This window comes from Lethenteron reissneri, chromosome 15 (genome assembly GCF_015708825.2).
Source record: "Lethenteron reissneri isolate LAM-NWPU_2019-01 chromosome 15, ASM1570882v1, whole genome shotgun sequence".
Taxonomy (NCBI): Eukaryota; Metazoa; Chordata; class Hyperoartia; order Petromyzontiformes; family Petromyzontidae; genus Lethenteron; species Lethenteron reissneri.
In genome coordinates this window covers 6,999,601-7,011,921 of record NC_083793.1, presented here as the reverse complement: position 1 = coordinate 7,011,921, position 12,321 = coordinate 6,999,601, and the positions used below count along the sequence as shown (strand labels likewise).

The following is a 12,321-nucleotide window of genomic DNA, read 5'->3' as shown; positions in this document are numbered from 1 at the left end:
ATAAAACTCAACGTTTAACCTACTCACGCCGGCTTGTACCCGCCCTCACAGTCGGCTATATTTGCGGAATACACCACGCCGCCGTTGACCCTGGCCATTGACCGAGCAACCCAACGTTCCTACCAGCTCCCTCCGCAGGACAATGTGTTTTAAGGTGTCCCGTGATTGCTGCGAGTGAATGCCGTGCTTCAGATAAGCACAAGCAGGACATTTTGGAGGCTGGATGTGACATGTGGATATTATTCTCTCTGTGTGTGTCTCAAAGTGAAGCTTATTGATCAGGCGTGGGAAATTCTGCACGATCCTATATCACAAGCTTTACCCTTTCATCACAGCAGTGCCCATGTGGGGGGGGGGGGGGGGTACCACGTGTTGCCATTAAGCACGATGAAAACACCATGTATCGCATGCTACTATGGGCAAATGCGTTTGTCACCACAAGAGTAATATTACATAGTGCTGTGACGGTAAACCCCAAAGCCAAAATGTGGGTCTGGTTTTCACCCGTCATTTATTGGCACCTATTGGGCAATTCATGCCACGAAACAACCATTAAATCCTCGTCCCTCCACTCCCATTTTTAATCCGTAAATAAATCGACGAGCAATAACAGCGCCGCACCTCCGTTTAGCATAGATGGCTACGTACGGTGCGAAAGAAGTTCAACATACATAGAAACAGCTCTCTACCAAGCTGTTTTCAAGTTGTAACCGCAGGTGTGATGTCCAACGTTTCGCGCCATGCGCAAGAGCTCCCGACACATGGGAGAGAAATGTCGAGAGGGCTCGCATCACGCCGGACAACACCCGGGCAGGTACAAACCCGAAAACATTCATCGGCAAAGCTATCCAGCACATACTCAAAGAGTATAGATCCCTGCAGTCAGAGCCGGCCCAGCCACTAAGCGACCCTTGCAATTGCAAAGGGCCCCGTGGCCAGCAGAGGGCCCCCTAGAGTCATTGCTAGCGAGTGGGTGAAAAAAATCATACATCAAAGGGGCCTCCAACCAAATTTTGCTTAGGGCCCCCAAAGGTCTAGGGCCGGTTCTGCCTGCAGTCACGAAAACTTCAAATCTAGACTATCCAACACAGCCGCGAGAACATACGCCCGTCATCAGTGATGGCTGTTTAGAGTGTCCGTGTCCCAACTTCTCAAGCCGGTGGCTACCTGAAGAAGTTGCATGCTTGTCAGGGCAGTCGCGTGCAGATGTCATTGTCTTTTTGTTACTGTTAGGGAGGGGTGGAGAGTGGGAAACCTATCCTTAATAAATTATAAATCGGCGAACACGTGCCTGACTTTCCTAAACGACCCACTGCACATGGCCACATGTCACAGTCAAATAAAGCAGAACGAAACCATCATCTCAAACACCTCTCTCTTCAAATGCTGGCAACTCGGCGTCTTCTAAGAGATAAAAGTGGAAAATCAAATGGATCCAGCATCTGCAGGCTGCTTGGCAAACTTCATGCTGGTGTTTCAAACACAGCAGCGGTCGGCGGAGAGACTGGAGCGCTGTTGATGGGTGTTGATCCGACGGCATGGAGGTACCCTCATGGGTTAAGTCGGAGGTGAATATTTCAAAAGGCGGCAACTTTTGCGCACCTTTGTCGCCACTGTGTCTGGCTCTTGAATGCGCCCCTGCGACTCTGTCGACATTCACATTTGCCACGGTTCAAAGAGACGACGCCACGAGTCGCGCGATAAAGTCATGCGGTGAAACATTTTCTTGAAGGCTTTTTCAAGTTTGGCGAAGTACGCGGCGGTGTGTGTGTGGGGCGTGTCCCCTCGGCTCTAAACACCGCAGCTGGCGGGGGCTTCGTGTCAGCTGTAACATTTGGCAGGCATGCTCGCGAGTGGAGAGTCTTCTGTTTTCGAATTTACAAGATACTGTCAGGATTGCCACCTGTTCTGGTTTTCGCCGGATTTGTCCTCCCATCGAGGTAGTCCTGGGAAATGTGTTCGTCTTCCCGGGACATTGAAGAAATCCAGGTTTTTTTTGTCAGTTTGTGTGATAATATACCACTTCAAGATGACGCATTCACATGCAGATCTCCCCTTTTCTGACGCCGTGAGATCATTCTTCTTACTCTTTGGTTCTTTCGGTAAAGTCACGTAGGCGAATAAATAAATAAATCGCGACGTTTCGATTGCAACACAAGTAATCATCATCAGGTGTGACAACCACAGCAAGTCACCTCCGTGACTTTACCGAAAGAACCAAAGAGTATGGAGCCTTGCAGTCACGAAAACTTCAAATCTACAATCATTCTTCTTGCTGTGATATTTTCAGTTTTTTTTTAACCTCCGAGGTGATATAACCTTAGAAGTTGCCCACGATCACTTGGTTGAGGCTTCATCAAGGGCAAGGGGAGCAAGTGGCCGAGGATGGGGGCTTTGCTGCATCTGTGAGTCAGGGATGGCTTCCTGTCACCTCCAAGTGGCACAGAGGGCAGCCGCTGGGAGGAGGAGGAACTGGGGGAACGGCACGAGGCCCATCGCACCACCGCACTCCTTCGCGTTCTCCTACAAGCAAGAAGAGCAGCGGCGATGCTTTAGTTAACATATATAAAGTATAATATACACACTGCATGTAATTGTTTTGAATCTTGGCCAGCAGCAAGAGCGATCATGCATGCAAAAACCCATGAGGTCTGTCCTTCCATCAACCCCCCGGCATGTCACATGATGTCACCAGACTGCACGTGTTAACGCACACGGCGTTGTTTCAGACCAGCGACTCAAAATTGTGGCCGTTTTTTAAATCTTGGACATCAGGAGCAGCAGCAGCAGTCCAATGGGACAGCTGAAGCCAACAGCTTTAAGAGGTCTGCTGGTTTAGGGGGAAAAAAATCCGAACTTATAATATGATAATTCTGATAGTTTTTATTTAGTTACTTATTATATCATAATCGAACCACTCCGAATAGGCCCGATGTCAGAAGCTCAGGAGAGCTGAGCTTTGATAAATACGTAGACGAGAGTCTGCCTGGGACTATCCCAGGTGTTATGAGATTGAGATGGTAAGGTGGCAATGACATGGGCAGTGCAACGGTGGATCCTCGAATCGATGTGCAACACTTTGAGCATCACCTCCCTCGTTGGCATGGGTTTTCTGTGGGAACACCTCCTACATACCACATTTACTACGCGTTCTTCGTACTCATTGACATGTAATTTTTTTCTCTAACCCCTCCCTCTCTCTGCCTCCGCCCCCCTCTGTCTATTTAAGGCCACCCCACAGAGACGATCACCCCTCTCTGTACCTGTGTTGCTCTCTCTATCTATCTTGGTGATATCTGTCTGCTTATATGTCTGTCTATAGTTTTCTGGTTAGATTTTTTGTTGCTATTTCATTTATACCTGATGACGATTGCTTGTGTTGCAATCGAAACGTCGTATGCAATTATTTAATTTATTATTTTATCTTTATACGTGACTTTACCGAAAGAACCAAAGAATGGAAATGGGCAAACAATTCAACAGGGGACATTTCTGAAAAAAGAGTAACGAGACTCACAGAGGCTTTCATAGGTTAAGAAAATGAATTATTCAAAGTATTTAGTACCTCAATGACATGAGGACCTATCTATTAATTATAGGTCTTTCTATCATTCTCAAAACTAAAAATTGTAAAATTCTTAGAATCTTGTTCCTGGTCAATATATGGTATCCGTGCAACACAAACCCGATTTATTATTTTGCAATTCCAGATTGTCTTGACGTATGACATTCGGGATTATACTATTATGGAATTATAAATCCACGTGATTTCAGATTTACATTACAGGGTGATGATTTAGGCTGAGTATTTCATTCCAAAAATCAGCTGGAATATGCCTGACCTTCAGATTTCATAAGTTAGGCAGGTCTGGGCCTGGATATTGCTTCTCTGAGTTGACCACTGTGTACACCAAGATGTTACAGGCGGCTGTGGGACTGTGCTTTATGTGTATGCAGCAGGGAGCAGTGCAGAATAATCCATTGTTGAACTGAGATTCTATGCTTCGATGTCTATGATCGCCACCATGACCAAGCCACACTGGTGAAGTATTATCAAAAAGCCTCCACGACCCCCCAATAAACTACGCTGATCAGCGTTGGTCGCGAAGTACGTTCAACTCTCATTTACCCTCACTCAGCAGTGCATTCACGTAAAAAGGCGGCATGTGTATAGTTAGTCAACCGAAAAAAACCCTGTATTATGTATTATGGCATGTGTATATATGCATATTGAAGAAGGGACAAGACGGGGGGAGGGGAGATTTGTTTGTGGGGTGTTGCGAGGGCGTCCTTACGTCCGGATGGAAAGCGTGGCAAGAATCCGGTCTGCGACGAACCTTCATCGAGCGCATGCGATCACACTTCACCGATTCATTATGTGAGCACAGTCAAGGGGCCGTTTTGAACAAGTGGGAGCAACAGATTCCGTCGTGGGTGGGTGACGAACGCGCCTGCAATGCGTCGGGTTTGTGAGGCTTCGTGATACTCTGGCCGTTAAGGCCCGTGAGGTCGGCCACAAGTCGAAGGTACGGAGAGAGAGAGGTTTTTTGTGAAGCCATCTCTGTGGACCTTGTGCTGGCGGGTTTTGTCTGGCTACTCCGGTTTTCTCGCGCATGCATCTTTAGGGGGAATGAATCAGGCAAATCCAAAGACAGGACTTTACTGGTAGAATAACACTGGTCAACACACTTTTTCTGGCATAAGGTATTCCAACGGTTTTAAGGTAATGTTGGGGTGCTGATTCCAAATCTGGCATCAGTTTTTGTCTATCACATTAGGTTTCAATAAAAACTGCAGAAGAAAAATATTAAATAAATATGGATATCTACATAAAATGATATTATAAACACACTATTCTAAAAATACAGCACCATATTGTAACACTAAAGCAGTCACTGACTCGCAACAACTTGCAATCATAAGTGACAGAGTTGATTTCGGGTAAAATCAATGAAAATGGGGTATGCCGATAGCATACAAATGAGATGTGATAGACCAAATCTGAGATCAGATTTGGAATCAGCACCCTGAAATTAGTCTAAAACAGCTGCAAAAGTCCAGGCCAGAAAAACATGTTTTTTTTGTTGACCAGTGTAATGTACGTATGTTGAACTTATTTCGCACCGTACGTAGCCAATGAGACTCGGTGAGGCTTAACCGGATAATCAGTGAAACTTTCTTGGTTGATTGATCCACACCCGTGAAATTTAGATGTTTTAACTCGCAAGTTTGTTTTCTCCTGGTGAAATATTTTTTATTAACCTAACGTAATAATAATCTTGTTAAAATTATTTAAAGAATTGCGGACATTTAGCAGAAAAACACACATTATGAGAAGGTGCATTTGAACTAAATCGAAATGTATAAATAATAAAACAAAGACCTTTAAACTTAACTTCTAGAACGAGATAAGTACAAGTATTATAATACATATATATATTCTGGACATGTAAATAAGTAAAGTTACTCAATGCTGCTGTAGTGCAATGAAGAACACTCTGGATGTATGTATGTATGTTGAACTTATTGTGCATGCTGGCAGTGAAAATAACGGGCAAGTTTTATTACTTCCACCCTCCCCGCGCCTCGTCCACCCACCCAACATTAAAATTGGGTAGCGCACAGTCGGTCGATCGGCAGGTCACATCCTCCGAGATGTCTGGCCAGCATGGAAGAGTCGGCCCTCTATAGGGGCCTCGCAGTAGTGCAGCCATCGAGTGTGCAGGCAGTGCAACTGCACCCGGGCCCAGAGGGGCACAGGAGCCAGACGACCCTCTAGTCGAGGCCTTTCTGCCCGTAGTGGCCGTGAGCAGGCAATTGCAGTGCTGCACCTTTGCCAGTGCTCACAAACTTCAAAAAAATTAACCCGTAAAAACTAAGTTTTTCACTATAAATCCTTTATATGTGTGGCGGCTAGAGTCCTCTCGTCCTCTGGCTTGAGATGGCTGCCACCTATGGGTCAGATGATTGCATGCCACCATTAAGCAATTGGTAATTAAATATAATTTATTTTTTCCTAAAAAGTGTAAAATAAATTGTCACGCACAACGAGTCTGTGTGCAAAATGTCAGCTCGATTGGATCACGGGAAGTGGGTTAAAAAACGACCGAAAGATTTGCACGGTCGTAAGCGCGCAAGCAAGCAAGCAAGTGAACTTAATATAAAGGATTTAAAAAATACACATAAACATAGATCTAAAACGTAAAATAGTTGTAAAACTGGATGAAAACTCAAGTGCCCACTTGTAAGTATTGTGATGCACAGACAGGGGTTGGGAGCACGAAGAGGATATATTTAATTTCGTAGGAGTTGAGCAACATGGGAGCCACGGTCGTGCACTCGCAGTCGCCGTCCACAACCACCATCATCAGGTTGCTGTAGGGTATCTGCTGCATGACAAACGTCCTGTGGAGAGAGAGAGACAAGGTCACAGGTGAGACGCTGCACACAACACACAACCCTCTTATGTACACCGTGCATGCGACACGCCGTGCGGAAATATCTTGGATCCTGCGCTAGTTCATTCTGCAAGTCCACGTGGCTGCACTTGGCATAGCGTGCTTGACACGGGCCCTGGTGTGGGGAATTAAATGGGCAACCCTGTCCAATTTCCTGGCTCCTGTGCCCCTCTGGGCCCTGGCGCAGTTGCACCGCCTGCACACTCGAAGGCTGCGCCATTGCGAGGTCGTTGGGTTATGCGCGTTTATGTAAAATAATCCAAACATTGACGAGGCAGCGACTGGTCGCATAAAACACACTTGGTGGCGGGGGGGGGGGGGTAATAAAGGGGAAAAACATCACAGGGCATTTTAAGTGAACGGCCAGAAATTAATATCTTCATGAAACAGCTGAAACACATCGCCTTGGAAATTTTCCATGTTCTGCATATTAAAGACATCTGCACATTTTTTTTTTGCAGAACATCTGGTGAAAATAAATAAATAAATGCCAGCACCTGATTCGAGCACAGAGGCGTCTGTGCTCGAATTGAGCGTCGGCGAAGTGCGGCATCTCAGTTTTGTGGATCTTCGGTCGTCAGTGGTGGGTGCACATACCCGTGGTCGGAGCCAGTTTATCCATGGCACGACTACTGTTGATTGTTGCACACGTCGTTGCAACATTTCGTTTACCACAGAACGATGATAATAAGGGATGGTGGTGGGAGGGAGAGGTGGCAGGACTGGTTCCGAAGTAACTTCCTTTCATCAGTGGCCAACAGATGACTGGCTAACATCTGTGAGATTCCAACTCAAGGCCGCAGGTTCATGCCGCAGGTCGCTAACCGCCGCGACACGAACGCCATCTGAAATATAAATGTGAAAAAGTTACGTAAAGCCATCATGGCAATCATGACTCGGCTCTTCTCAGGAAGAGTCATTTTACTCAAGGCTACCAGAATCCAAGCCACGGTCCGGCTTTCCCACTCCGGCGTGACTCTAAATTCATGTCCATCCGCACACAAATTACACGTTGCGCACAGTGAATTGCCAGCTTGTGGCGGAGGTGTGGAACGTCGTGACAAGGGCTTCTTGGCACCTCATCTCCTGCGTCAGGAGCCAACGGAACGCACTCCTTGGCCAGCGGCCTGTCTGTCACACACATCCCAACCTCCCGCGAAGGCCAGCGCGGTGCCCGACAGCGGCACGCGGAAAGCTCAAACGCGCTCGGGGTTCGAACGTTGGCTGCCGCGCCCTTTCCCAAAAGGTTTTGTGACGCCACGCGCGTTTCTGGCCAATGCGCCGCCGACGTCGGTCTGTGGCCAGGGCGAGAGATGCCACAATGTGATGCGTGGCCAGCGTCCCTCGCTGGTGGGCAGACAGGTGACTGTGGCACACGGCCTCCCCGTGGATGAATGCGCTGGCAGGTTTGTCGTCGGTGCGGTGCACCAGGCAGGCTGCGGCGAGTGGCCCCGACATAAAAGGAATGAGAGGACAGCGGGCTTTCAGCTGGGGTATCGCGACGGGAGGATGGTACGGGCCCCGCGGTGGGCATGCTTTTATGGGTCCTGTCACCACATCTCACCGCAGACTCATCCTGCCCACAACAAAGCCTTTCTGTAAGCACTGGAAGGAAAAGGTTAACAAACAGCAGCAAAAAAAGCCCCAGCCTCTATAATAAATTCTCTGGCGTCTGTGGGTTTGCAGATAATAGGTCAGTAATTACAAACTGCCATCGTGAAATTTGTGCAGGTATTTCGAGAGGGTTTATCTGATGGTGTCAAACTTTTTTTTTTATCCATCAGCGTCTTCTTTTTTTTATGGGCCATCGCATGCATTGAAGCAGGGATTTGAATTGCAAACGTACGGTAAGTAACTGGAATAGAGAGTGGAAAGAGAGCATACAGATGTAATTATCAAGAGGGAGGTTGCAATTGGCTTGGGCGGGGGGGGCGGGGTCACGTCAGGATGGTGGGTGGAAACTTACTGAGAGAGGCATTTTACAATGGGCACCCAGGAGTTAACAACCAACACAGAAGACCTAAAACCTGACGCTGGGATATTGTAAGAGCGACTCACATTCTTCCTCGCTCTGATTTTGTGAGTCTGAGTCCAGAATGCGCCTCACCGTGCCCCCTTGAACACTTCTCGGCATTCGCTCAGTTTTCATCCGTGAGCGCTCATGGTTACGATCAATGCCACCGGAGGTAACACGCCACCGATGTTATACGTACGCTATATTCCGTAGGACCTATGCGCGCAACCAGACGTCTCATAGTGAGACATTGGAACCCTGCCCTGGGAATGTGGAATGTACTCCAATGACTCAAGAGCTGCCAGCGGCGGTGAGCGCCACCCTTGCCGTTGGCTTGGACTTGCAGACGCTTTGATGCGCACGACGCAGCAGACAAAGCGGTGTCTGGACACGAGCCAGTAGAGGATTTTGCATGTTGCGTAAGCGTGGGATGGCGTGACCAATACTTTTCGTGCAAAAAAACACAAAACGGTTCAGTAATGAAATTAATAGCATTCTCCTCCTCGTGGTTGTGGAAACTGGCAACAACAGCAAAAGTCTGTGGCTCATGCCAGCAAGCATAAGGAGTTTGTTGTTGTCAAATGTTTGATTTAATTGGCCGTCGCTGCAAATTTAGGACGACTTAAATGAAACTCTTAGGTTTTTTCGGTAAAGTCACGTAGGTAATTTTTTAAAAATAATAATTACTTGATACAGCAAGCGTGCTGTGACGGTTCCACCTGAAGACGGAAGCTTGTGTTGCCTCCGAAACGTCGTGATTTTTATTTTACTTCTATTAATTAAAAAAAATTTTGACCTACGTGACTTTACCGAAAAAACCTAAGAGTACGAATCCTTGCAGTCACGAAAGCTTCAAATCTAGACTTAAATGATCTCATTCGCCGGTACGGAACGACGGCAAGGGGCTGGAAGAAGGAAACACGCGGACCAGAGACCGTAGGGGAAGTTGAAGACATCACGTCCACTGGCAAGAGAGGTAAGTCGTCGCCTAATGAGAAGCGTGGCCGGTGGCCGAGACTAATGACGGAGTGGCAGCCGCAGGAACGCGCGCACGAAGACATCCACCGACACGCGGTCAGGAAACACAGATGGATTGTTGAGACTGTGAGAGGTGGCGACGGCTTAGCGAGGCCTTTGTCCAGCAGTGGATAGAGCATAGCACAATTGTGTACATAGATGTATGTTGAAGCCTTTTTTAATTGTACTTAGCCAACCGTGCTAGTCGGAGGTGTGGAGGGGAAGGACAACAAAACAAACACAAACAGCAGTTCTAAAGCAATGACTTTTTAATCTAGATTTTATCTAGATTTAGAAATGCGCAGCTCCAGTGGCTTCCTAATATCAGAAGGAAGAGCGTTCCAGACGGCCACAGAAGGGCATCTGAAAGCGCGTGATGCAGGTCACCCGCCTTTGTTCGACGGTTAACCAAAAGCCGATGTGAAAATGACAGGAGTTTGCGTGATGAGGGTTTATGCTCCTTGTAAATAAAGCAATGATGAAATTAATCAAGCAAAAGTATTATCATTCATTTAGCTCATAATGATTGCTGAATAAATGTTCAACTAAGTCTCATCATGTATGTATTACCAATCTGTCTAAGGCGCCCACGTGACTGGCACATAGGGGCCGTCCATAAATGACGTCACGCACCTGGGGGGGGGGGGGTCAGACATTTGTGACGATGTGTGACGAGGGGGGGGGGGTGATAAATGCGCAACTTTAAATAAATATAGACAACACGTTCTACTTAATTAAATAGACGTTTTAATAAATGCTTTCTCCTACAACATCAGAGTGCAGCGCCACATTAAATACGCACTACAATGACAATAATTTATAGCGATTTGAAGCATGTTTCATTTTTCGGGGGGGGGGGGGGGTGGGGGAGAGCTTTGTGACGTCATATTTGTGGGGTGGTCTGACTTTTTGTAACGCCATGTGACGACGGGGGAGAGGGGGGGGGGTAAAAAATCGTCCAAAATCGCGTGACGTCATTTATGGACGGCCCCATATGAGAGAGCAGACCCCTGTTGTATACTAACCCTTCTTCCAAAATTGAGATTAATAATATTTGATGATATTTTTATATATTATCTTTTTACTTGTTTTTTTAATGAATGAAACACACCAAAAGCGCAGCAAACTGCAAAACACCAGGTGTTGTTAAGTAATGAACTGGAGGAGGGCTAGGATGGCAGAATTTGCAACCTTGCTTCAAGGAAAGATAAGGCCTGATGAACGGGCACATGTCACCCGTGCAGGCGGCAGAGACAGTGGGAGTGTCAGCCAGACATAGTTAAGGCAAAAAGCCCAACCATCCTGCATGGTTTTAAAGTAACGTCAAAATTCGAAATTCAACAACAGAGTAGGCTAAAGTATCGATCCTCGCGCTCGCTCAAATTGGAGACCAGGCTGCGAGCTACATCAATGAACCATTGCCCATTTGCTAATCCAATACTGAATGTTAATATTACTGAAGTCAAAACGAATTCTATGACCTCAGCACATGGCCAAATAATAGGGCAGTGTCGACTCAAAGGCAATGGAAGAAAGCAGAGGCGCCTTTGTCTAAATCACAACCACAGAAAGCCAGGAATCATCACTGATTGTGTGTTTAGGGATTCCGAGCTAGTTGGAACACGTGCACAGGGGAGGGAGCTGATTTAAACAACCCTGCACGTCTGAACGTGAGGGGGCCTTTGACCTGAAATTAAGAATAACACTCCCAGAGCAGAAGGTTGGATGGCCACAGTGGGACGAGAATAAGAGTGGTGTATATCTCTCAAGGAGGCAGACCCAGCTGAACAACAAGGCTGCGGGGGTCACCAGAAGTTCGCGTTCGCCTAGTTAAGACAAAAAGCTCAATTATTCTGTATTGCTATTAAAGTAACGTTAAAGTCGGAATTTAACAACAGGGTAGGCTAAAGTTATTGATATTCACACCCACTCCAATTAAACCAGGCCACAAGTTACGCCTACTGAACCATCACCATCATTAAGTCAATATGAAATGTTATTTCCATACTTTAATACTTTCTATACAACTCGACCCGAAGCATATGACAATCAGAACCTTCCTAAGTCAAAATTGAATCGCACCCAGACAGGAGCGAATAGTCGATATAAGGTTGAAGAGGGAAGGAAATTAAGAGCACGGCGAACTGCAAACGTAAGCAAAAAGCCGGGAACGACACCAGCCCAGCAACAGCGAGTCGGGCTTCGACAGGCCATAAAAGTAGAAATAATAACTCCCGGGGTCAGGGGATACAAGAAGAAGCAGGCAGACAAAAACCAGAACTGACTCCAAGGTTCAACCGCCCTCACCTACAAGGAGTGACGGAAATTAATGAGGCCTTGAGTTAACGGCGTCAGCTGGACGGCAATAATAACGGCGAGCAGAGATAGGGTGGGGCAAAGACTGCGGGGCTATGGAATGCAACTTCGTGTCAGTAAAGCCCTGACAAACAAGTTAAGTTAAAGACATCACAATACATAATATCGTACATAACATCAATGTTAACGCTATTCACCGTAAACTATATTCCGCTTATATAACCATGCAGACACCAAGGAATACGAATTCCTAGGATCAAGAACTTACCCTTAACCTAAGATATCGGAAATAAATTAATAATAATAAGCATATGCATGAAAAGACAAAAGTAAAACTTATGGAAAAGCCAGGATAACGGGATGAATCACCACCAGGTCGAATATAAATACATAATAAAAAAAAACGATGTTAAACCCAGGGTCGGAAAGAAAGGGAGATCCCGGCCGTCTTTGTATCCCCGCAGCGCGGGATAGGAGTGTGTATACGCTCGGGGAAACACCTCCACTTGAGTCAAG

General features: G+C 46.6%; 1 protein-coding gene across 1 annotated transcript in view; it reads right to left on the bottom strand.

Moving 5' to 3' along the window:
- Positions 1 to 492: 492 nt before the first annotated feature.
- The window catches only part of LOC133342646 (voltage-dependent calcium channel subunit alpha-2/delta-3-like), a 161,579-nt gene continuing 149,750 nt past the window's right edge, over positions 493 to 12,321 (bottom strand). Inside the window, exons 38-40 of the mRNA XM_061551930.1 lie at positions 6,293 to 6,405; positions 4,296 to 4,378; positions 493 to 2,523 (exon numbers count right to left, since the gene is read on the bottom strand). Of these exons, the coding sequence (XP_061407914.1) occupies positions 2,428 to 2,523; positions 4,296 to 4,378; positions 6,293 to 6,405 (292 nt within the window). The 3' untranslated portion in view covers positions 493 to 2,427. The remainder of the gene's footprint in view (positions 2,524 to 4,295; positions 4,379 to 6,292; positions 6,406 to 12,321) is intronic.